The sequence below is a fragment of the Danaus plexippus genome, chromosome 17 (genome assembly GCF_018135715.1).
Source record: "Danaus plexippus chromosome 17, MEX_DaPlex, whole genome shotgun sequence".
Taxonomy (NCBI): domain Eukaryota; kingdom Metazoa; phylum Arthropoda; class Insecta; order Lepidoptera; family Nymphalidae; genus Danaus; species Danaus plexippus.
Window position 1 is genome coordinate 6,229,651 of NC_083548.1, and position 27,134 is coordinate 6,256,784.

A 27,134-nucleotide genomic window follows, 5' to 3' on the forward strand; every position below is an offset into this window, starting at 1 on the left:
GCAGGCTTACGACTGAGTTTATTTTGCGAGGGGCCGTCTAGTCTTCTCGCGAGTAGGCACGAAACCTTATACGTACCGTGACTGTATAGCTTAGAACCTGGATTCTGGCGTAGTTTCGGCTATAACGTTCGAGGTACAGTTTCAAATTTTCAATCTTGATATTTTTAATGTTCAACGTTAATTCCAGCTATGTCTTACAAAATAACAGAAGCCAGTAATTATAGTTTTCAAATACAAGTTGTTACTTAAATGTTGCTATTACAAAATTACAATGGTTCAGTATTATAATTAATGATTATCAGACAAAAATAATTATAGTATATTATAATTAATACGGAACGGATGGCGCCACTTCTGACAAAAGGCATTGTAAAGACTACCGAATGCGTCAGGATAGCGAAGGTCTTGGCTTGGATAACATTCTTCGACGTTCCACGGAGGAAGATATGCAACAGGAAATATATGTGTTTGTGAAAATTCAATGAATGCAAATTTGAGAATATCGATAAATCACAGATAAACAATTCAGATAAATAAATCTTTATTTAGAGAGGCCAATTCAAAACTATTGAATCATTACGGATAAATTTTTTTAGTACATATTGCAACATCAACAATTGGCTTATCACTTAACATGCAATACATATTAAACGTACACTGATTCTATACTGTTAGAAAATACCTAAATTTCAATATAACTAATTTACAATAAAATAAAAAAAAATCACTAAGCAATAAAAATGCAATCAAATAAATGTGTTACATCATTTTGGGCTAAAATAATTACGTGAATATTTAAATTATGCTTAAATTCAAATACGTTCTAAACAACGCGGACATTTCAAAGCACCATGACGGATGCGTATTTTATACAATTTTACGATGAAATGTCACATAACATTATACTTTTAATATAACTTTTGAATTTCTATGTCGTTGTTGTTATTTAACCCAAAATCTCGGATACATCTGGAACAAATGAAACATCAATGTCAATACACATCTGTCAACAGAATTTGACAAGTCAACATAATGTTCAACCGACAAAACTTAGCAACAGACTAAAAAAACACAGATACACGAAGAGCATGCGCATTTATAAAACTTGTAAAAATCATTATATATATGAATAAACCCTTATCTCCTGGTCACGTTATAACTTGGTAACGGTTTTACCTAATTTATTCATTTTTTTAAATGTTTGATAGTATTTAAAAAATATACTAAAGAAAAATTAATTATGAAAATTAAAAAAAAAGATGACTTAAAGAAGTAATCGTACTCTTTAGTCTTTGCTAACGACGTTTGAACTTTGAAATAACTGTCAGTCGTTCAGACAGACGGAACGAATATAATATCGTTTAGTGTTTACAAATATAGCATAATTAATGTGATTTAATATTATATTTGTGTGAACTAGTTGTATCGGTTAGAATTAAGGACTACATAAAAATCTATGGTCGGCGTTAAGAACGTACTTTGACATAACAAGATAACCTCTGTGTAATGGTATAGCATACTATATTGCCGATTACCGATTGTAATCGATACTTGCCGATCAACTCTTTTAAAATAAATTTTAATTTGCTTTTGTACAGCAATAGCGGGCCATATTTTGGGCTTAACTGACATTATGCACATTTCGTTGGTATTAAAACCTTTTTGGGACACAATTACCGTTATGTTGATATTTCATAAAAAAAAATCTGTTTTTATTTACATTAATGTTACGTAGAGACAAGTATGATTGTAATTATTATAGTAAAAATTAAACATTTGATTTACAATAAATATATAAATATATATTTTTTCTTTTGTATTTTTTATTTTTATAAAACATAATAGGATCATAGATTATTTTAATCTGTCCCAAGCAAAATATTGTTTAATATTGCCTAATTATTCATGCTGTATATATCGTGTTGAATATTTTTTTACTGTATATATATCAAGTGACAGTGACCTGTGTTTCAGTCGCGCGCCACCTGCCGGCGTTGCAACAACACCTCAGCGAGGTCGTGTTGTAAGGCGGCCTTTTGTCGGGCCACGTTAGCGGGTATGGTTGATCGTAAACCGTTTACGATGTCCTTTGTTTTACCTTAAAATGTAATACAATAAAATTATATCTATGTTTACAATAACTATTATATTATGTGATACTTTTTCCTTAATCAAAACTGTAGAACATCACAACAAATATTATTTTATTGATTTCCTTATTCTAAATAAATACCTTCAAACAACAATAGTCTTGAACTTATTCTTGCGAATTTTTATTTAATTAAAATAATCTACCTATAACATAAATTGCGATTTTAACTTCTCTTTGGAACATTAAATTAAGCCATATTAATGAGTAACATATACATGAAACATTTGTCAAAATAAAATTCAAAAATTTTTTTGGCTGTCTGTCTGTTTGGATTTAGCTCTGAAATAGCTAGGTCCATTTCGATGGGACTTTCACTGGCATATAGCTGATACAATAATGTATAACTTAGTCAACTTTTGTTTAGGAAATTTTAATTATAAAAATAAATAAGAAAATCAATGTGTGCCGCCTCAAGGTGTAAACATGGCTAGTATTGATATATTTTAACGGTTTTAGTTATGACCATGTACTGATTTTTAAAGTTTAGACAGTATAAAAAAAATGTTAATAATTACCAAAATATATATCATTAAGAGTGTTTCTGATCTTGTTTTCCATATCCTCGACCATGCGGCCGATGTTAGCAATGTGGGGGGTGACGTCACTCACTGCTGAATCCTGCTCCGCCTGGTGAGGTATGGGATAGTTAACATATATCTAATATCTACTTTTTATATTTTGTGATGGGTTTAATATTTATCTTAGATATTTTTATGCAATAAAATTACTTATTGCGAGTTTTACTTATTGTCACACACTTTTACTAGTATATATAGCAATAATACCAAGAAGGTTTTTTGATATTAAAAGTCTTTTTAGTATTGGATATAGAGAGTATGGTTTTGGTTCATGAACACCAAAACCAGCCTTTCCCAAAGTGGACAACAATGCCACTTGGAGGCGCTGCATGTCTAAAGGAGGCCAGAGACCCAGACAAAAATGGAAGTGCTATGTAGAGGTGCTTGGGGTGATTTGTAATTTGATTTAGCATGGATAAGTTAGTGTTTCTTCAGTTGTTGAAAAAAATGGGGGCGCTAAAAATTAATTTATTCTCAAAAAGTGGGCAATAGAAAAAAATAAGTTTGCGAACCTCTGACCTAAACATACCTGTCTTGTAAGACTGCCGCCTAAATTCATAGTCCCACTGCCTTCTTTGTTAGTCTGAAGCCATAACATGGCTGTTGAAGTAAGCTTGTAGTGTGCATTCCGGCCAGAGCTTTTCTCAACCACTTCAACCACATGGATGGAGTCCCAGCACCCTTTGATCTTCTGGGAGCCATCTCCCGCCTTCTTGATTAGAATCACACCTGTTGAAAAATTATTTATTTAAATATATATTATTTACGTTTCGATTACTTTGTAGCAACCGTGATCACGGAAGGACGAGATGACAAGTCAGGAGTATGTAGTTTTTAAAATAATAAAATACGCGTAGTAATGTGAAAATATTAGTTTTTTTTAATGAATACTCGCGAAAACTTTAGATATCAATAAGTTTATAAGTGTTTGAGAAAATTTCAATTATTCCAGAATCTCAAGGTTTCATGACTTAAAATTTTCATATATTTATTGTACATAAATTGAAATTATCTCCTTAGCCAACTATAAAATTTGTAATGACTCAAATTTATTTTATTTGACCCTACAAATTTATCACGATTTTGGTATTAATTCACCTTAAATATGTTTTTAAAAGTGTTTTCCACACACAAAGATTATTGAAATATAAAAAAATGACATTTAAACAAAATGAAAAACTTAATGTTATATCTGTTTTCTTGTCATCATATCTGGCCGCATTATGTCTGGCAGTCCCTGGATCACATTTTTGACATCAATTTATAGCAAGACAGTGAAGCATCTCAAAGCTCATGGTTTTTTGGCTGATTGATATTATCTTCTACAAACAAATTCTTGTTACATATTTCTTCAAATCCTCTAAAGTCTAAACCAGTCTAACAAAATCCTTGGTATCACCATTTGAAGGCAAACCAAAGTAGAGCTGCTCTGTACTGTCCGACAAGCTGTTGGTTGTAGCTCTTGTTTTAAACTGATTTCTTTCACATATTTTCTACTGATATTTTCATTGCTGAAGATTTGAAATTGTTGCTATATTTCAGCAAGGGTAAGAAAGAGGTTTTATAAGAATTTTAACACTATAAAGGGTTTGTTGTGAGCTGATATGTAGGATACACCACTATTATTTTGTCTGCAGGTGTAGTGACCAGCCTATTGAAAATGCTTTAGTGTATCTTGTACTAAAAATGTAGTACTCCATGATGGATCAGCTACCTGATTTCAGGTGAAGTTTTTGAATGAATTTAAGGGCATGTTCAGATGTTCAAAAATCATAATGATTTTGGTAATGTAACAGTTTAAACTTCTAAAAAACAAAGGAAACATCACCTTCACCTGACTAATGACATGATTTAATTGAATTTTAAACCGCTCCAACCTAAATGTACTTCAATGTTGTTAATTATTCTCTTAGGATTACAGTACACACACACACACTGTGTAGATTGTATTTTCTCACAATTTTTTATAATAAAATTATGAGTAAAAATTCTGAATTGCAATTATTTTTTTTAATTAATTCTATATATACATATGTTTTGGTTGTCGAGAAATATTAAGATTTCTTTTCTATGAGAAAGGGGTTACATACAGTGAATAAAAGGTGAGTGCATATTAAAAACGACAATAAATTAAAAATGAGATCATCTCAGCATATAAAAATTAAACTACACAAACCTGCAAAACCATGATCCATATCCCACAAATAGACAGAACTGACGCCACCCTCGAAATACATTTCCCTGTACTGGTCGAAGGCATGGTTGGCTTCTATTTCCAACTTCCTCAATCTCTCTGATGGCATTGAACCATCCTCAAGAGGAGGGTCGTAAGTATTTGACCATGGCGACCTATATGAGTCTCCATCACGATTGTAATCGCACAGAAGATAATCTTTCCCGTTACTTCGGTCTTGAGCGATCTTCAAGGGCTGATCAACGGACGACAACAAATCTTCACACAAACTTGGGACTAGATCAATTAAGTCAGTTAAATTCTTCTCAATCTGCTGAGGAGGCAGCCTCCTCATCAAATCCAGTGCACAATCCATTTGTTGTTCTGTCTGCAATTAAGACAACAGCTATTAAGTTATATTAAGCAGTACGAGTATTAGTCATCATAACATGTATTTCAAGTTCTGAAAACGTATCCATAAAAAGGAATACTTTACCATTGTCTAAACGAAACACAAAATCGTTACTTCTTTTCGGAATTCAAAATAAATGTTAAATTATACGAATATACTTTAGTAAGCAAATAAAATACTATTTGCTAATGCAATGAAGTTTGTTAAAGAATTCAGGATGACATTTCCGCTTTAGTTTAAAAATCACTGGCATGCATTATGTTATCGTCTTTAATGTTAATGCAGTAAAAATAAATATTATAAGAAAATCGAAATTATCAATAAACTTTCAAAAGAACAGCTAATTGAAGTTTTAAAATGCCAAATTTTAAATTTAAATATATAGAAATATGTAGTTTAAAATTAATAATTTTTTTAATCGTGCTGTTTATGAACGTAAACCACGACGTCACTTTGGTTTCTTATCAAAGATTTTAACTAATTTTAATTCTGTGAAGATTGTTATATCTGTCTCATTTATATGCTTAGCTTCTGGTTACATAGGAAAGAGTAAGTTACACATTAACATGTAGCTCCTTATATATTTAATATAATCTGTATGTTGGTCGGATTGTTAAGATAATTTCCATATCCTTCTGTATGTCAGTTTGTAAATCCAATGTTATGGTGTCAAACTTTTGTTGATACTACTTTTGAAAGAAATAGGTATTGTATGGTCTTCTAACTATATTTATATTAAATGAAAGTTTGTTCGTATTATAATAACTCAACATTCTAATGAATAAAGTGCTTTATAATGTAGATTTTGTTTGTGTAAACGACAATGATTCATGATATGGGAATGTTCGGTGTGTTAAAGCACCTTAGTGATTATAATATGTGCCGAAACGGGAAGTAAACCACATAACTACATTCCGCTGGGTCCAAACAATGACCAGTGTTTTACTTTTACGATGTTTTTATTTGTGTCTTAATAGGTTATACATGCAAAGAAACCATAAAGATGAAACCTTAGAGCTGATAAATAAGGTTTATCCTGATTTACAACTTTCATTTCATTCATAAAGTAAACAAAAATTTAAAGCTAAACTTTGATATATATTAATATATAACAATTCTGAGTAAATGAAAACCTAATAAGAATACAATAAAAAACTGTTGTTTTTTTATTTCAATTCTCATTTAATATGTTTAGTGTCAGTTATGTTTAACATCAAATAAAAAAAAAAAATACATTGCATTCATCTTTAACTAGTAAATTGTAGAACTACTTAATACAGCTTTTACCAAGAAGGTTAACTATAAATAATATTTTCTCTTTTCAGTTAACAACAATTGTGTAATGATGCCGACGCAACTAGTGGGTCAGGATAATGCCAATGATGTGCGTGTAAAGACAGTTTACAGCGGTGATGTGTTCATTACTTACATCAACCACAACATCTCCCTACAAGAGTTCACACATGAGATGATAGCAATATGCAGATTTCCGCCCGACCAGGTATTAATTTATAGTCCTAATAATATGAGTTCAATATATAATAAAAAATAATGTCAAAGATTTAAGCTGATGGGAATTGTTATAAGATAGTATGTGTATTTTATTCATCATATGTTAAGCGGTATATATTTTGTGCATAGAATTAATATACAACACAATGCTTTACTATAAGTTATGTTGATATGAATCTTGCTTCTTCTGTTATATTTATGTATTCTTATCAAAAGGGCCTTGTTTTTTTTTTATTTTCAAGTCTTAGGATTTATATTAAACATCCAGCTTGGATCATAGTGATATAAATAATATAAAAAACAAACGTTTTGCTTTTTTTGCATGAAAAAATTGCTAAGTAACAAGGCTATTGCTAATAAATCCTCAATGAGCTATTTGGAAAGTAATATATATATATATATATATATATATATATTTACCTAAACATTCAATATAAGTTTTGTGTTACCTGTACAAAAATTATTCAAATATCATTTGGAGTCTGTTAAATACATAGTATATTTTGTTTCATAAAATAATCTTAGTTTAAGTGAATGTTATTCATAGAATGAGTAATAATTACCTTCCAAAAATTTGTTTCCAATGTTTGTAAAGGTCATTGCTCTCGTGTCATGCTCCGTTGAATATTAGAGCAAAAAGTACCAAATGTTTTGCACAATACCAAAAACACTCTGTATTAACAAAATCTACCACAGAGAGGAAAAATTTCAGAATAACACATACCAAATCAGTTACTTCAATCTAAATCGGTCCAATATATTCTGGATATTTTAAATACTGTTGATATTAAATAATAGATGGCGCTGTTAAAAAATTTGTATTAAAAGTAAATATTTTCTAAATTATTGACTATATTTTGAATGGGTGTTAATAAGTATAACTATTCTTAAGTTCCAATAACATAAGTACTATTAAGAATTTAAATAACCTAATTTTAATTGAACTATAGTTGGATGTTTAAATTAAAAATATATATCTATAAAAACTTTATAAAGTAAAACATATGCCAACTTAAAAAAAGCTTTATGTTTTCAAACTAGATGGCGTTACGTTACTCGCAGTTCTAATTTCAAATCCCATCAAGAATGGCTGTAATTTATCTGTGCATAAATTCATAATGATATATTTGTGTTTTACCAATATATGCTATATAATACAGAATAATGTACATACTAAAGTTTTGCCGCCGTTATATTACTTACATGTAATAATGCTTGCTTAAATGCAATGTAATAATTGACTTATTCTATATTATATTTGAAATGCACTCGGCCTTATTTTGTCCATTGGCCACTTTGAGAATAAATAATTTTTTAGCCTCTCCACTGTTTCAACTATTGAAAAAGAACTATATTTTATGCTAGCTAAATGAAATTACAAGTTACCTACCAGGCCTTTACACTACGCCTTTATCTTTTTTCTGGGTCTCTTACCGCCCCTTTTAGGCCTGCAGCTCCCACAAAGAGGCGATATTCCACTTTGGGAATGGCTGACCTATATGGGCACGTATTGGTGACGTATCTATGACGTCATTGATGTTATGTTTGTATGAAAACATTGTGTTGAAGTATGCATGTATTGTGAAGGTTTTCACCATGAAATGGGTGGACGAGGAAGGTGACCCTTGCACCATTTCCACTCAACTGGAACTTGACGAGGCGCTAAGGCTTTACGAGCTGAACAGAGACTCGGAGCTAACTGTACACGGTGAGTACAAGTATTGTAATATATTTTATATATATACAACTGGTTCCGTATCCGTAAGTTATGACATCGTAATCGTATCCGTAAGTTATAACATCGAAACCGTAACCGTATTTAATAGTATTGGATATGTTGTGATAAAATGGTTTTTAATTAATCGGATGATCTGAATTGGGTAAGTTACGAATAGTTATAGGTTATTATGGTCCGTGAGGCTCATTGATTAGCCGATGCCGTTAAATGCTATCGGATCCTAAATTTAATATGAAGGTCAATCTATTAAGACCTTTACAAGATATAAATTAAATATGTTTGAAGTATTCCGTCTCGCTAATTTAAATTATTTGTTTTTTTTTTTTTATTTTAATAATTAATTTTTGAATTAAAATATAATCGGTTATTTTTATTTTTGATATCGTGGTAGCCTGGAGTTTAAGGTCCGTCTCTCGTGCATGAGAACGTGGTTTGGAAACCTGGCAAGTATTAATGTAATTTTTCGGAGTCATAAGTGATTTCTATGAGTATTTAGACACCATCGATAGATAGCGAAGGAAAACATCGTGAGGAAAACTGCATTTATAATATCAAATTATAAGTTTGAAATCGCCAATCCGCGTCCAGCAAACCTTCGCCATGTGAGGTGGCCTTTGCTCAGCGTTGGGCACGAATGGGCTGATGATGATGATTCAGTTCTTAACCGTCTGTATCTCAAACAATCAAATAGTGTATCATTTGTTATAGCCCACACGTTTTTTCTACCTCGATGTCACTTATTCAGCCCAGATATATAATGTGACATCTGTCACGGCGGTTCTAAATTATCACAACACTTGAGCTAGGCTAGATTAATGGAACACAATCAGTGAACTATATGCACACTGTTGCCTTCAGCTTTGCCCGGATAATAAAATAATTTATGAGATACGTCATCATCCTTATGAGGTAGTTTTAGATTCCTCGAAGATCCCTGCATCAGGTCCTGGCTTGGTGACAATGGGACTACATTTTAAAATAAAAATTTTATTCTGAAAAATCAGTATATGTATAGTCGAATTGAGAACTCGTCCGTTTTAAAAGTAAGTTAAACAGTGGTCTAAGTTATTCCTTATGACATTATCTAACTGCAAATGAAAGTCAATCAGAACCGGTGACACCGTTTCAAAGACTTTTTTATAATGCTAAACGCTGCAACCGAGCAGACGGCCTACCTGATGGAGGTAGTACCGTCGCCCATGGACATCCGCAACATTGATTTGCGGATGTGTTGCCACCCTTAATAAGAAATCTAAGCGTTTTGTAAGTGGAGCCTCCCAGTACAATATAGTAGGAGGTATTTCGAAATATGTGAAAAATTTGTTACTCAAAATGACCTAAGTTGACTTAAATTTTGTAAATTAATATAGCAAAATTAATCTTAATGTTTATGATATAATAATTGACCATAAAATACAAGGTAATATTTAGTTAGAGTTACTTAATTAATCTATAGCGGCATGAACACCCTGTATTGATTTTGTCTTACTTACTTTAAACTATTAGTTCCTTGAACTAGCGACAGATTAATGAGAAAGTACTTCGTAAATTTTTCGAAATTTTCTTATAATTTCACTTACGAAATGTAAAATAATATAAAGATGCTTTTATTTTTTAAAATAAACTTCCTATAATCTTGGGTTTCTCTAACTTAAATTATTTTTTTAGCAATATTTAACATTAAATTCTTTGTTTATACGATGGATACAACGAATATTGTCCACTAAGCTGTTATAAGATCGATCTCGAATGAAAGTAACTCGTTCGACGAATCGTCACTAAGTTCGCTTGGTCAAATCTCATACAAGCCATTTTCAGTTTTACCTGTGAGCGTTTAACTCGCGTTATATAGGGACCCTTAAACCTACACCTGGGTCGCAAGTCCCAGGCACAGTTGAAGCTCCTCTCCCTGCAACCATGGACCCGGCACCCGCTCGGTGAATCCATGGAATGCTGTCGTCTCGTTTGTCCCTATATCTATACTGTCCTTAATGAAAAACTGGTAAAGGATCGTATTTAGTACAAGGAAAAACTTGTGGTTAACGTATATATGTAAGTTGATAACAATTTAATCGTCTAAAAAACTTCGTTTTATTTACATTATATTAATGTTTTTTTTTCATTATTTTACATAGTGTAAAATTATTTAATAATTTTTTTTATTACTTTAAATTTTTTTTAAGGCACTCTTTTATCGCATCTCCATATGTGCCCTAAATAAAGATTCTTTATGTTGGTAACATTGAATTAAATAATCATATTATACGTATACTCTCAACAAGAACAACGTTTCCTTACAATTACATTACAAAGGAACTTTACAAATTCGTATTTGAGAAAATGCTAAGAAAATCTTAAACGTCGATGCCGAGTCTGCTATATTAACATAAATGAATAATTTATTTGTTGGCATATTATTTTTAGCCACAGATTACATCATGCCTTTACACAACAAAAGGATATATTAAAATCTACGGGTTTATTGAGTTTCATTCGTTCTTCGTTTCGTTCATTCGTTCTTTACTCAAACATCGGAGAGTGTAACCAAATACACGTATTTTCGCACTGTTAACTCTGGCTGTTGTAGATTTTCGCTATAAAATTCTTATCTGGCCGCATTGAATCCGGTCGTTTCCCATTTCCATATTCAGATTGGCATTCCGTAGGAGCGGTGGTTGCTGTTATTTTTTTTTGTACAGAACCCCCGATCGACCCCGTCCAGTCGGTCACGTCCGAATGCTATTCCGTCCAAGTAATAACTTGTTTCTATTTCTCTGATTGTTAATCGTTTTTCTTGTGTGATGCAAATTGCTAGGTTAGGTTAGGTTAGATTGTATATTCGTTGCATGTAAACTATACACACACGTTTTAATTGTTACAAGCGAACTCAACGGGACGTATCCCGTTCGAATTTAATGGGGCCGTGGAGGTTGGAGCACGAACCGAGGGTAAATAAAACGGAAATGTCCCAAACTTGTATGCAAACACGGGTTCAGAAACTTGTTCTAATAAAGCACAAACATTGCGGAACGCTTTGGCGCCCGACGTGGGCCAGAGTTTGCTTTCAGCTTGTCGCCGGCTCCACCTAATTAGGGATATTTTAATTAACTCTTGCTAGCATTATGAAAGACCATTTCATATCCTATTTGTGTTAATTGAATGTTCCTCCGTGTATAAGCTCCCTTTGTTTGATTATCGTTAATGCGTTCTGACTGCGTCTCTAGTAATTGCTTTTATACATCCAGACGAGTCTTCTCATACGTCACTGAGACGTATTGATTTTGAAATGTCTGAATTAATCTTGATGTAATATAGTAGAACAACTTTTATTACATTATTTATTTAGCTTAAAAGACGTGACTGTATTGGACTGATTGCATTTCATATTTTATAAAGGATATATTGAGGGCAAGTGTAATTCTGTCACTTTTGTATGAGGTAGCAAAAAAAATCTTTATGATTAATTAATTATTAGACCATAGAAAAGTTGTCGAAAGATTTCTGTATGTCAGCCCTTCTTCATAGAGCAAACGACTGAAGAGTTTAGGTGGATTTTTTTTGTTTTGAATAAGGGAACGTGCGTATCTATATAATTATTTTAATGTATTCTGATTTAAAACTTCAAGTTAAAAATTTACAAAGTATAATTTTTGCCATACATAAAATTCGTATTATCCACAATATAAGGCAACAGAAAACAAACTCTTTAGTGTTTTCTCCACACAGTACTCAAGATTATAATTCGTCCAATAAATAAAAACTTTCACATTGGCAGAATATTTCACGATTCCGGTGCGAATGAAGCCTTAGCATAAAAAAAGACAACGGGAAATCTGTCATCAAAGTTGTAGCAAAATGGCGTCTCAAACTTCCGTTCATTAGCAATCACAAGTTTCAAATGCCGCCGTATTTAATTCATAATACTAAGTTATGTAATATAAAAATTTATTTATTCGTCTTTACGTTTCATGTCGGTTATTTAAATTCAACTTAAAGAGATTTAAGTATTTCTACTTATAAACGTAATATAAAACTGTGTTTATAAGAATTGTTTGTATTGACGTTACAATAATTATATATTATGTAAATACTATCATTAGAAAAGAAGTAGGATAAATTTTTTTATTAAAATTTTTACATAAACTTCAATTGAAACCGAGTTACTACGACGTAAAATTAGTATCGTCAAAATATGACCTCGGTGACGCGGGCGGAGTCACCGGTCACGGCTAGTTTGCATGTATTGAGAATGAATGTGACAAGGCCATATATATTCAAGAGTTTAAATTGTAGCCACAACAAAAGATCCAAATACGTTTGTCAATTTCCCAAGACGCAAGAAACACGTCTCGTATAAGATCATAGTGCCTCCTCGATAGCTTTCCGATAGAGCAAATTTTCCTCGCAGCCAAATAAAAGAAAAATATACCTATGACTTTCATTTCGTTACTAGGTAAAATTTTGTCTGAATATATTTATTTAAATTTATTCCTTCTTAAATTTTCTACTTCTTTTTTCATCCACCTTTCCTTAAGGCATTGCACCCATACACTAATCGGTTTTGAAAGTTGAACTTACTTTTGCTAGATCTGAATTTACGAGTAATAACAACAAAGAAAAATCTTAAAAGTTCCTATATATAGTGTTATAATTATTTCTCTTATATACTAATTTAACTATTTTTATTATTCATAATAGTATACGTTAATGATCGTAATCATAAACAAATTCATTTTAATTGAATATATATATAACATTATATTCAAAGGATATGCTCAAAAAAGTTTTTTCTTATAAACTATTTAAATAATTAATATATTTTTCAATTTATATTGAATAGTCAATAAAACTGAATAATCATTCTGTGAACTGTGAAATACATTCAAATAATATAAACACGAATTTGTGTGTGATTGTTAATTGAATACATTCAATAATTAAGTTACTGAATTGATTTCTGTCATTTGTTTTTTTTATGACGTCATAGTGACGCTGGGATTGACGTCGCAGGTCAAAAATGGGTCAATTTTTTATATATTTGACACCAAGACCCGAAATCACGTTTAAAACCTACGTGTTGTTTATCTCTTGTTAAATCGATTGTGTTGTAAGTTAAGAAAAAGATGTGTTTTGTAAGTTACAATAAGTACTTAGCTGTATTATAAGTATGAATTTTTATGTTTCGTTTTGTCTGTAAAAGGTCAATGACTTTACCTATATTTAAGGCATGAATTTCTCTTGATTTTATATTAATCAGCGTATTTTTTCTTTATATTAAATTTAGTTTGTTTATACTTTGTTGTTGTGTTTGAAGACCATCGGGCATACGCAATCTATATTCACTAGTTTTCTCATGTGTCCCTCATATATTAAAAATATAATGAATATCTTTTAACTTCTAAATTGAAATAATTTTCTGTTTTTAATTTAAGGATTTAGTTAGAGAACAATAATCCTGTTTTTCGATTTTTTATAAAAAAAATTAAAAATTTATAAGTATGTATGTGAGAAAAGTCAGAAAATGTTTGTTAGTGTAATGTAATTAAATTTATTATGAAGATCTCAAAAATTAAATGTGTACAGCCAGTGTTAAGACATAAATTATATTTTGTTGATATTAACACGATCGAAGAATATCTTAGTAACGAGCGAGGGTCTGCTATGACCGCTAATTAACTCGGTCCGTTGTATTAATATTGTTTACGAAATAAAACCGAAACGTCGAGAGAAATGGGGTGGAGAATATAGTTGTATTTTGTATAGTTTTGAGATCATTTAATACTTAAACTAAAAGAACTGTTTTTTTTTTAATAATTGTATATGATTTAGTCCGTTGGGATCTTTGGAAAATATTTTAAATAGACGAATAAGGTTATATAGGATTATCTCTCTGTGTCGCGTGACTGAATTAAAATCACAACTTTCATGCTGTGTTCCCGAAGGGGCTAGATGTAGTATGGTGTGTATTCGAATTTGTAAGTTATTCTGAGGTATCACTCATATTATTATAAAGTTTCATCAATATAGGCTCAGTAGTTTGTGTTAGAAAGAAGACAAATAACATCATTCAGAAACCGTGGAGCTTGTGAGGTCAGTGTTAATGAATTTGAGGAAGAAAATGTTTAAAATGTATCAATTCTTCTGATAGTGTTTGTTAAACGGTCTTGAAAAACTAGGTGTTCACTCTATTATCTACTAATAGGAAGAGGGTGTACACCAAAATAAAGAGGGTTCTGCATTTCTAGAAGCGTGATGTTTGGTTCCACTTTTTAATAGCATAGAAAAAAAATAGTTACTAGGTATATATTTTTATTCCAAACTTGACGGAGAATAAGTTACGTCTTATAAAAACTTCGGTTAGAAATATTTAAATAAAAAAAAATATATATATATTTCTATAATAATTGTTAAAAATATAAAACTTTACTAATACGTGCTGTTAACAAATTAGCGATGAGGGAAATCTTTGTTCAACCGGCGCGGCGACCATCGTTCAATTATACGTTTAAAACATACAATTTTTATTAATAAACATCGTTATAACAATTAAAAATATTATTATTATTAATTTGAAATAATGATTTATTTGTTTTTTTTTTTTCTAAAATCATTCATAACATTTTTTTCCTTTAATAAGTATAATACAATGGATATTTTAATGTGTAATTTTATTAAAATGAATAACTATTACATCTGCGCGCTCCGCTTTGATCTTAATTAAACTACTGGAAGCTTTTGCTTACAAAAAAAATCACGCATTTTCTGAGCCCTTTGTTATAACGACGTTGGCATTATCATTTTATATGGTTTAGTTTTATTGCGTCACAAACTGAATGAAATCTATGCAGAGGTCCCGAACAGTTAATACCACAATATTATTATATTTTTGTAATATTTTATGCTATGGCTATATTCACACTGGAAACGTGGAATACTTTGCCAATGTCAACGTTTCTATTTGTCGAACGATTATAATCTTGAGTACCGTGTGGAGGAAATACGAAGGTGTTCGTCGAATATAATAAAGAAATTCTTTAATTAGTATTATATTTAAAGAAGGCTCTAGTTCTATTTTACCAGCATCTAAAACAAATATGTAATCCAAATAATAATTGGTATAAAGTAAATTTTTAAGGGAACTACTATATTTTTAGATACGTCAATATGCAAGTTGATCTATGGGCACAATTGTCACAATGTCCTCATATTCCATTAAATCGAGATCTCTAATACTACAGATGTATGCGGGCTGTTATCCGAACGTCCGTAACATCATTCTATAAGAAATTAATTCCGGTTCATACCCGATCTGTTTGAGTCAACGACCAATCGCGTACATCGGTCTCGGACTCTATAGTTTAGATACCGTATACAAATTAATAGACTGTGTTAAAATAATATATTATTCGCCTAGGTCATTGTTGGCCGCTGTTAGTGGAGGCCGCGACGCGCTTGTACGGCTAACGTTTGAAGTTGGCTAGTCGGTGTGGAAATCTGTGCGCCTACGCGCGTTTCCTCGCACCGATGCGCCATCTGTTCTCTATAGCAAATATTTCGCATTTCATTATGTCCGCGCCGTACAAACGAACGTCGCGTCCGCGCTGTTACTGTGTTTCGTTTAGTTAAATGTTCAGAATGGATACGTTGACCTCACAGACGATCGTATCGTCTGGAACGACAGCGACCCGCTCCAACGCCGAGGTGGTTTTGTGTTTTTATTATATGTAAACTATTTTTTAGTTCGACCTCATTCGTCTTTGTTTTTATTTAGTATATTGTGATTTTATTTTTTAATGGATTGGGTATGGTTGTATGATTGTTTATGGCCAATGTGTTTGTATACAATAGCTGCGACGTGGGGCTCGTGATACGGTTTGTTGGATATTTGTTTCGGATGTTTTAACACTCGTTCGAATTGGTGTACGAACGGTCGCGTACCGCGTTCACGGACAATGAATTCTCACATTCCATTATCTAAACTGAATTAGTATTATTACATACTAACATAATATTATTTTATCAATATAAGTTTGCTTTAACATCTCAGTAGAATATCTCGTTCGTAAAGATCCGAACAAAGGATGATAATGGCGTTAGATGTTTCACTTAACAATAAAAACTATGAGAATGAAAATTCCCATCTCATTGTTTGTTGTTGCTGTTTTGTTAATGAAATGTAAATTAAAAGAATGCAGTCGGTATGCTTGCACAGTAACATAGTTATGAACGGCTGATAAGGAGATACTTTCTTCTCTGAATTCCTGTTTCTGACGTAATTTATATGAAAAAAAAAAATATCAACAACAAAAAATTCACTTTTCTTATTAAACCTAATCGAAACAAATGTTACATTTTTTTTACTTCTCATCAACTATGATTAGGTATAACTTGATTGTAATAATAGTAATTTTGTGAACAATTTCGTCTTGAGGCCTTCGTTTTTTTACGTATTACATAAACGCGTAAGCACATAAGGAAGCTGAGCAAATATAGTTCATTGTCTGTCATGCTTCAATAAAATTGGTAGTGCAATAAAAAACACAATCAATAAACATGATAGATGTACTTAAAAATAAACGTATATATATATATATATAACTTATTGTAATTAATATTTTTAAATGACATATATTTTAATCGTAGTATCTTCGTCTAAATCGTTGTTTCGCGTCTCATAGCTATTGTTAAAATCATAATAAATAAGTGACAGCTAAGTTAGAACTTAAATATTATCAATCATGAATGTTGCTTACACATAAACGTAGCTTGATATATTTTCTTGAACCAGTTTCGGAGCTGGTTGTGGACAATTTAGAACGTTATCTGGTTGTTAAATCGCCTGTGATGCCATTTTTATCAAATTAAAGTATACGAGAGTTTATTCTTTATATTTTTATGAGACATGTAAAAAAATTTTTGTGTGTCTCTCGGAATGGTGAGCGTAATTTTAGGAGTAAAAACCTATGCATTATATGCTTTATCTAAGTTTTTCTACAATATTAAGTCGGTTAAACATGTATTAATCGTGTCGGTGTGTATGATCTGAACATAAAAATGATATTCAAGTGTTGCTTTTCTATTATCATTAAAAATAATTTTCGAAAGATATCTATTTCAATATATAATAAATAACATTTATGCTATCAGTCATAAGATCAGACCGCCGTAACGGAATATTTAAATATATATTTTTTATAATAATGGATGTACAATTAAATTAATCTATATCAATATTGTAATATAGTTCATTACTAAGACTGCTTGACGGATTTTGATCAAACTTTACGAAAATGCAGTTCCGATATCAGAATAGGAAGAAAGCTATAAATTTATCCTTAAATTCTGTTGTTTCTGCAACGTTGCATGCATGCATTAGAGCTGTGTGTTCCGACTAGACATATAACTGCCGGTTGGTAAGCATGTTTATTGTTATGCGATTAATAATTTTCTCTTTGAGCCTAATTCAGAAGTCACGCGAACAAAGCCGGTGATAAAAACTAGTGAATTAAAAGGTCACATAGATTTGTCCGATCACGTCTGTGCTATGCTTATATAAAATGTTGAAAATTAACTATGATGTATGTTTGTTGTTTTTTTATTATTATAAATAATCAATTAGAACACCTGCGCGCTAGTTACAATAACATCCGTTTTATAAGGAAATTATATAAAAAAAATGTTACCATTTACATCTGAAACGTGCTCACATAAATAAATTATTTCTTAGGTTAAATTATCGGTTATTTTAATAGGTTATAATTAATATATATTACAATCGTATAGCCTTCTGTTCTGTTACTCAAACAATATCTGTTAAGTAACTCAATTTATTATAGATGTAAATTAAATAGTTTTTTTTTTTTTTAATAGGGAATGCCATCTCTAATAACTCTTATGACTGACGGATAATAATTATTTTTCATTGTTTATAGATTAAGTATTATAAGTATAATATTAGAGTTAATTTATAGGATTTATTTTGCGGTATAAATCAATTCTAACAAACCAGCGGCCTGTTTCCGATCACTTTCACTCAAGGCCGCAGACGAGAACAGCTCACCATATCTCGACGTGCGTTTGACACGGTTTAAGTTCTATACAAATTTGAACTCCAAAAAAATGGTGTTATAGTATAATTTCCAACTTAATCCGTTCTGCATCGGTTGTGCACCATGAGTTCCGTTTCGCTCACGCGTATGGTTTACGAATGAGATGGAAGGTCTAGGTACCAGATCTGGTCTAGATAAAACGGGTGAAAGTAAGGTAACGTAATCTCAGCTTTCTATGTATGTTATGAATTTGTATCCTTATATATATAATATATATGTATAAGTATATATGATGTATTCATGTTCCAAATGTTTAACAATAAAGTCACACCTATTGTTTCTAAAGTGACTTGTGAAGTACTAAATTTTTCCCGCGATTTTGTCCTGGTGACCTTCCGAATTGAACTCAGAGAGAAATCTTAAGGTTTATCACAACGATAGATATGTTAAAACAATAGTCAGTGACATCTACCGTCTATTTCCTGTTACTTCGTTCAAAATACCTACAACTTTTATGCCATGATTCCGCACCACACCCACTCAGTTCCGGGATAAAATCTAGCCTATGTCTTATTTTAATATGTAAAATATAATACTATAAAGTTTCATCGAAATCCGTTTAATAGTTTTTGCGTAACAAAACAACAAACATCCATACATACTTACAAACTCTAATTTTTAATATAATAAGAATAAATTTGCATGCTCGACAACTATTCACTTTATATTGCCATTAATAAAATCTTGATAGTGTTTCCATTAACATGTATATAAAGGCCCATATATTATATAACTAATATATATAGTTCAGCGTGTTGTATGTTTGGATATTATTACGAATTTTAATATTAACGTCAAGGTCACCAGAGCTATAAAGCGTCCGGTTAACCAGATTATCTCTATGAACGGACATCCTTCGCTTTAAAATGTAAACAATTATAATATAAACAAGAAAGCTACACACACATACACACACCCACACATACACACACACACACACATATATATATATATATATTGCTTTGATTATAATCTTTAAGATTTCAGATTAACATATAAATTAATTTAGCCCTACAAAATAATTCTGGATTCCTGTCATGCGTTATTCACAAATCTTTGGATGTTTTTAATTTAATAATATCACTTGCTAATCTATATCTTGATTTTATACTATAAAGTTTTTAAATTGTATCGTTTTTATTATTCTCCATACACGTGGAATTTATAATATTATTGAAGTATTCATTTATATATGAACATATGTTATGTTTTTACTCCAAACCTGATGGCACCCGGATAATATCTGTCGTTACAATCGACTATGACTCTTAAAATCGTGAGAGAAGCCGTCAGCGAAGGTTAGTGTTAGAGTAACAACTGTATTAAATTTAATATCATTTCCTCTATAATATAAAAATATTTATAAAGGTCATTTTTGTATTATGCGATCATAAAATGATATTGCTGTAAACTTATTTTTTTTTATTACAAAAATATTCTCACGGAATAGTAGGAACTATTGATTCGGTGATACAGTATTCAACTATTTATACGAGGACTAATTTGACATTATATATAGAAGGCAAAATTATATATTTCTTTCATACAAAAATCGTTTTTTATTCAATACTATTTTTATGCTTGAAATGTTCAATTAGATCATGTGATGACGGCCGAATTCTTATATAAATTTCTGGACGGTATTTCTCGGAGTAATAATTAATGACGTCACCATGTCGCCGGCTAATGTATCAATTGAGCCCATGTAGGAATTGATAGGCTATGGGTACACATAGATATTTTTATCTAAAATAAAAACTAGTAAATTTTTTTTGCCTTCATAGATTTGGATGAACTGGATACATAGGATATTCGACATTAATTTAAAGCTTTTTATGTTTCTAAAAATATTAGTGATATTATACTTAGTATGATTTAATATATTGTGTATAGGAGTGAATTAAAAATATAGCATTTATTTTTAAGGATACTTAAATCGTGTTTTTTTTTGGAGCCAAAAAAAAAATGTATTCGAAATGTCAAACGTAATAACTTATAAGAATAATGTCGTCCTCGCGATACCGGTCCATGTTATAATCACATCATCCGTATAAAAATATTTAATAGTTAAAAAAAGTTTAAGTTATTGAATGTAAACTAATATTTCGCTAACATTTCTCATAAAGCGGTTAAAATTTATGTGTTGTACAGATGAAGAATGAATTGGCCTTGATAAATAATAACAAAAAATTTGTATCTGAACTATGTGTTGTCTACTCACGATAAGGATTTATGAATACTTTTAGTATTCGTTAATAATTGCCGCTAGTTATACCAAATTCATCAAGTGAATGTTTATTTTAATATATTAATTTAAAAAACTTATTTAACATATTTTTATTACGTATAACATTGAATCAATCACACTAGCGTGACGTCATCGTTATTTATTTTATACAAAAGATAAGATGAAATAAACACAATTCAAGCTTAATTAAGTACGAGAGAAAATTATCTGAAATAGAAACCGTGCATGGCGTGTAACGTTTGTTTAAAATGATAAACGCATAAGATAACAGAATGCAAGCGAACGAAGACCTAAATTATTACAGAAGGGTCTTTATTTACATTAAACAGATAGATTGTGGGTTGATAAGTACATCGAGGCCTCTGTGACTTTATAGTTTTATGTAAATAAAAGTTAGTAATGTTTATGAATTTAGTTCACGCTTTGGAATCCCAAAAGTAATGTAGTGCAGAAAAAAATATTACTTTGTATGATGAGTGACGTATGAAGTGAATGTTGAGATTCTAAATTTCCAGTACCCTTACCACATGTTTGTATCAACACTACATACGAAACTTTTCGCGTTTCCAATCAAATAACTTATATTAATATTATAATAACATAAAAACGATCGACGCCACGTATGTACTGTAACGTGTATAATATGTGGTGCAATACAAATACTTAATAGTACCTAAAACTAAAATATCAAATGTATATATATTTTTTTTTTATTCTAATGAACTATAGAAAAATCCTTTAAGGAGGTTATAACTATCACATAATTTTATCGTATGTGTGTTCCCTTCTCAAACATTCGCTAAGATAATTGGCCGCAATTGCACGATTTAGTTCCAATATGGCGTCCTATCTAAAATGATTATCAAAATTTCGGTTTCGAAATTAAACCTCTGAGATATTTCTATTTGAATTACTTTACTTGTATATTTTTAATTTAAATTCAGTTTAAACTCGCTCGTATAATTCGGATGTCATTCGGTTGTCTGTGTTTGCAAAACATTGTCCGTGTGTAGATCTAATGTGACATCTAAGTGGCGACTGGCGAGCAGCTGTCATGCACCGCTCGTTGTATCCGGCGTGACAATAACAGTTAGTCGCTTACAGCTGTTGATATTGGATTATATTTTCTATATTAAAGTTTCTAATTTTAACGACGTCGTTAGCCTTTTTACTAAGATTTTTTGTTGTTGTTGTTTTTTTTTTCTTTCTACTTTTTATTCAGTCTTAATGTTTCAAGTGTGACATGTTTCTTTATGTTTAGGTCGCAGGCAATTTGTATGATATGTCCGGTTATAAACATGAAGCTCTGCACAAATTGCCGAGGGCAGATTGTAAATTGTCGTCATTTTGTAAAATGTTTTCTAACTCTAGTAGGGTATTTTATAATTTTCTGCGGCATTTTTCTCGTGTTAGGTTAGGTTAGGTTAGGTTCATGTTTATAAAATTTCGAAGCCGTTTGTGAGGGGACACATCGTACAAATTGCCGGCGACATTAATATTATGTTGCTAAGTTATGTTTGCAGTATCTTCACAGCCTTAAACGGGTTTCAGACTAAATCTGTAAATCCCGGAGTTGTAGGTATCTGCACGCGCGTCCCTAACATCAAAGTTAGCTTGAAATTATAGGATTTATGAAGATACATACTTGGTCCCTGCGTAGTTTCAATTTGTGTTTGTATTTCTTATGTGACTCGATGGTTCGTTAAAATTAACTTTTAAATATATGTATTAATATATTTAATTTATTATACTATTAATCGTTATGTATTATTGTATTTTCTACAATAATGTAATAAAAAATGACGTCAATTTTTTTTTAAAATATATTTTATATGGAGAAAATAAAGCTACAGTCATCAAGAGAATTCATCTCATTAGATTTCTACGCTTAGAGAAAGACGACGGCTTTAAAAAAAATAGATATTCTAAATATGAGTTTAAATATGAAACTATAAACGTGAATGTGATTACACGAGCCCTTACTATAAGCTCGTATCGTCAAACCAAATACGTACAGTTTGAAGTGTTTCTAACTATAAAAATTTTTCTTGGTGTTATATATACATTAACTGATGATAAACGTAGAAACTGTCGGTGTTTAGTTTGACGTTGCAAACTCTTACTTGGGTTAAGCACTGATGACTAAAGTTTTTAACAAACTTTTTCTCGTTCCCATCCAGATGCGAATGCCATGATTTCTCAATCTCCGCCGGTTATAACATTATCCTCTGCTAAATGTTCCGAAAATATCGTAAAAATTCAAGAATTTGATTTCCATCTGATATAAACCTGATTTATTACTTAATGCTTAATTTCAGACGAACCTTCGAACGTCCTTTGCTTTACCTTAAATCCAGAGAGGAAATTTTTCTAAAATCCAGCTTCCAAATCAAAATTATAAAGCAGATATTATTTAGTAATCTGTAAGCGTTTCGCAAATAACAGTTTAGTGCCAAATGCGTTTCAATCGTGGAGTACCTGTCAACGTGAGATGAAATCGTAAAATGGAAAGCCTCTCGGGTATACGCTGGGAGCAGGAAATTTGAGATATAAGGACTGAGGATTTTTGCTTTAGTTCGACATTACTAATGTACAAGTATATTTTGTTTTAATAACTTTCATATATATTGATATTGTAAACACATGTATAATAATTGATACGTAGTGAGACCTAAGACTTTCGCGAGTATTCATTTAAATTAAATTAGTACGTGCAATTTATTATTTTAAAAAACAACATACTCCCGACGTTTCGGTTACTTTGCAGGAACCGTGATCACGGGCAGACGAGATGTGAATGATGAAAAATGTCATTATAGGCATAGTAATTCGAAAAATATTAGTTTCATATAAACATATAATACATACTATATCAGGAAAAGTATCGTATAAAGTGAACTATACTATGTTATTCAAAATATTACTTGCTATAATGTTTACTCAAACAGTTAATTATGTTACTATGATTATTTAATAAACACGCTTGTTTGAGTTATGACGTAACCGTCTCACCTTGACGGGACCTTGCAAATTATTTGGAGGTTTTCAGTTCTGATTGCAATTATAATTGTTCTGTTTAGGACCATGGGAACTATATTGTATTGCTAATTGATAATTAATGCAATTATTTCATTTTTTGTTTTGAATTTTTGTGTTGGAAATCATGAATTTTTTTTTGTTATACAAATCTTATAATCTATATAAAATTATAATTGTATATGTTACGTCAAATAGTATAGAACTAAATAGAAGTTGGTAAAATTTTTATATTGCCTTAGTAAAGGCGAAAGCCGTCTGAGATAAGACAAGAATTTGAGATTTTTGGCTCTCCTACCTACTTATTTGCTCTAAGACCAAAACTTTCTCATGAACGTAAATGATTCGTTCAAGTTTGTGTTATAAAAAGAAGCGTGTGTTCTAGTTTATGTGAAATCATAAAAACTATAACTATATTTAGCTAAATTCGTCTGCATTTCTTGCTTCATTAAAAAAACATCACTCAAAACAACTTTTTTCATAAAAAATCACTGAAAATTTGACCATATCTTATCAATGATCAAAGATTATTATGTAGTAAGGCGAAATGATTTTGATGCTAACCGTTTTCGGTATCGTTAAATCGTTTAAAATATATTCTACATGTAGGAGACCATTTAACTTTTCAAGCTATTTGGCACAAAGGTAGCGAGGCACTGAGTGACGCTGAATGCTTCAAATGCACCGTCTGTGAAAGGTACCAAAATAAAATTTTGCAGGTTACAGATACAGAGCTTTAAAGTGCTCCAGAATCTACAATACTTCCGATTCATACTGAAAGTACTTTTTCACTATTTCGCGTTGTCTTTCGTTTTTCATCGGTCTGCGTACGAAATTTCGAAACCATATTTTAATAGCTTCAAAAATCTGTATTTTTTTATTGTATCGATTTTATTTCTGATATACCTTCATTAACTTGTTCTTCCTAATGCATAATAAATTCGGTGAGTCAATATGAGTTGGGGAGTTGGCCGCAAATTTCGGTCTTAGTACAGATCTCGGAGGTAGAGGTTTAGTTGCTATGATAACGTTTACGTGGCTCGAATTTTATCACGGCGCCGCTGAGGCAATGCCGCTTTATTCCTGGTGACAGATGGGATTTGCCACCCCACCTCACCCATAAAGACAATTCTAGCACGAATAATCTTACTCAATTTGTTTCTAAGATAGACTTATATCCTCCACGTGTTCTCAGCATACAATGTAAACTAATTAGTTATTTATTGTGATTACTAGTATGATTATAAACGCTAGGTTATTATTATTATTTTTTTGTTTAAATTAAATCAACATAAAACCATCTCGTCGCTGTATAGTGTCTGACCTAGTGGAATATGGAATGCAGTGATGGAATTTATAACAAATGTTAGTACGTTTAAGATTGTGAAAATGATCGTGCTATCAAACATATTCCGCGGTAGTCATCAACAACAGCAAATACATAGCGAGTTGACGGAGAAAAGTGTCAGAGAAAAACAAACGCATCTTGTGTCACAAAGCTCATTGAGATTGAAAAAACGGACGAAAACCCACGACAATATTAAAGTGACAATATCGAAGGACGATTCTAAACCGTCGGTCGATAAAAGACTCTCTAGCAGTGTGGATGCCATAGTTACACATAATGATACCAAAAACAAAGTTATATGTAGTGCCAAAGGATTACTAGAAACTAATTTAGACGACCTATTTAACGATGGGAGCGTAGATAGGTGGTCAGACGAACCAAAGAGTTTGGGTGCTAGCGAACCCATATTAAATACGAATGATAGTAATGCTAAGACCAAAAGTAATCGAGAGTCTCTCATGTCGGATGATGACAGTGATGTAACAGCGATTGATAGCGATTGTATCGATGAGGCGGCCAGTGAGCAAAGGAAATGTATGGGTGCGAGGCGGCTTGGACATATGCTAAGAAGGGTGTTGTCTAGAAACGGTGAGTCCCAAAAGACATTTTAATTCTACGATTTTTGAAAAAGATTTATTGTACATTTTATATTGATTTTCCAATCTATGTTTGATAAAATTTAATTTAAACTCATAACCAACATTCAAATCAATAGAGATAATTTCTATGATAAACCGCAATAATTTCTACATAAATAATTAACTAAACATATTGTCCATCACTATTTATTGAATAATTAATGCCGAATATAATTATTTCCCGCCATATCAATCAATCACGAAACACTGATGTATTTACGAGTGGATAACACAGAACAATCATGGAAAAAATTTAGCCACTAGGTTGTCGTTGAGGCGACACTCACTTATTAGTTTTCAATTGTAGTAAATTGCTTCTGACAATCTGATTGAGACGGTAGACTGAAATCTTGTTACTATGTCTATATCACGCCTATATATTTATTTGTAATTTTCGTTTCGTTTACGTTCTATAAATGTTCTATGACTAGAAAATTTTGTGTATCACATCGAATCATAAAACCTGTGACATATTAAATATTGATTGAAAGATTGCAAGTGGAAAGTTTGTATGATTTTAATCTGAGACTTTTATTAGAACAGAAAAAATTATTTCAGTTCGACGTTAATGCGTTAAGATCAGCTGAAAGGAATCAAATGTTGTTTTTTTTTGCAATGCTAATTGACGCTGTTGTACAGGCTTGAAATGTTTTTTTTTTTATATGAAACGTATTTAAATTTGGAATTCCTTAATTTTAAAGGTTTACTTGTTATTTGAATCCATATTACATATCGCATAAGACACGAGAATTAGGCACAAAAAATATTGTGATCCGATAAAATTTCAGAGTATGAGGTATGAGGTAGTCAGCGTATTTGTTAAGAGTATTTTTCTTTCTTTCAATTATCTAACTCATCCGATATGAAGATAATTTATATGAGACTGATTAAAAAATATGTCTCGGCGTATTAAGGTTCAAAATTATATTTATAATAAAAAAAGTAATAAAACCTATTCAATAACCCTGTTTTTTCAAAGTTCATCAATAAATACGACAGTATGTGTCACTATAATTGGAATTAATAGCATATTATATTTAAAGCTAGAAGAGAAATGTAGTACATATTCATCTTGCGGTATACGGTACATGATATGGGCTTATTGATTTAATTATCTAAATAAAAATTTTCTTCAAAAATTTTTTTCACTGAAAAGCTGTTTGAAAAAAAAAAAGTGAATTAATTGATAC

At 31.1% G+C, this 27,134-nt stretch overlaps 2 protein-coding genes across 3 annotated transcripts in view; one reads left to right on the forward strand and one right to left on the reverse strand.

Annotated features, from left to right (window-relative positions):
- Positions 1–524: 524 nt before the first annotated feature.
- LOC116771313 (F-actin-capping protein subunit beta) lies at positions 525–5,536 on the reverse strand. Its single transcript, XM_032663136.2, has 6 exons — positions 5,400–5,536; positions 4,907–5,291; positions 3,260–3,459; positions 2,668–2,779; positions 1,964–2,098; positions 525–969 (listed from the first exon to the last, which is right to left on the reverse strand). The coding sequence occupies exons 1-5, from the start codon at positions 5,400–5,402 to the stop codon at positions 1,971–1,973; spliced, it is 828 nt and encodes a 275-aa protein (XP_032519027.1). The 5' UTR covers positions 5,403–5,536; the 3' UTR covers positions 525–969; positions 1,964–1,970.
- Positions 5,537–5,935: 399 nt separating this feature from the next.
- Positions 5,936–27,134, forward strand: part of LOC116771390 (atypical protein kinase C) — a 109,601-nt gene continuing 88,402 nt past the window's right edge. Inside the window, exons 1-3 of one of the 2 annotated variants that reach the window (XM_061523133.1) lie at positions 5,936–6,020; positions 6,641–6,816; positions 8,415–8,535. In XM_061523133.1, the coding sequence (XP_061379117.1) occupies positions 6,658–6,816; positions 8,415–8,535 (280 nt within the window). In that variant the 5' untranslated portion in view covers positions 5,936–6,020; positions 6,641–6,657. Of the gene's footprint in view, positions 6,021–6,640; positions 6,817–8,414; positions 8,536–16,074; positions 16,267–25,274; positions 25,895–27,134 lie in introns of those variants that run through there. The other variant, XM_061523131.1, reaches the window with a different exon arrangement.

What these genes read in the sequence shown, in the direction of transcription:
- LOC116771313 (XM_032663136.2), bottom strand. An exon ending in TATGGATCATGGTTTTGCAG is followed by an intron (nt 3,460 to 4,906) that starts GTTTGTGTAGTT and finishes ATTTTTCAACAG; the next exon opens with GTGTGATTCTAATCAAGAAG. An exon ending in TCTTAATGATATATATTTTG is followed by an intron (nt 2,099 to 2,667) that starts GTAATTATTAAC and finishes TTACATTTTAAG; the next exon opens with GTAAAACAAAGGACATCGTA.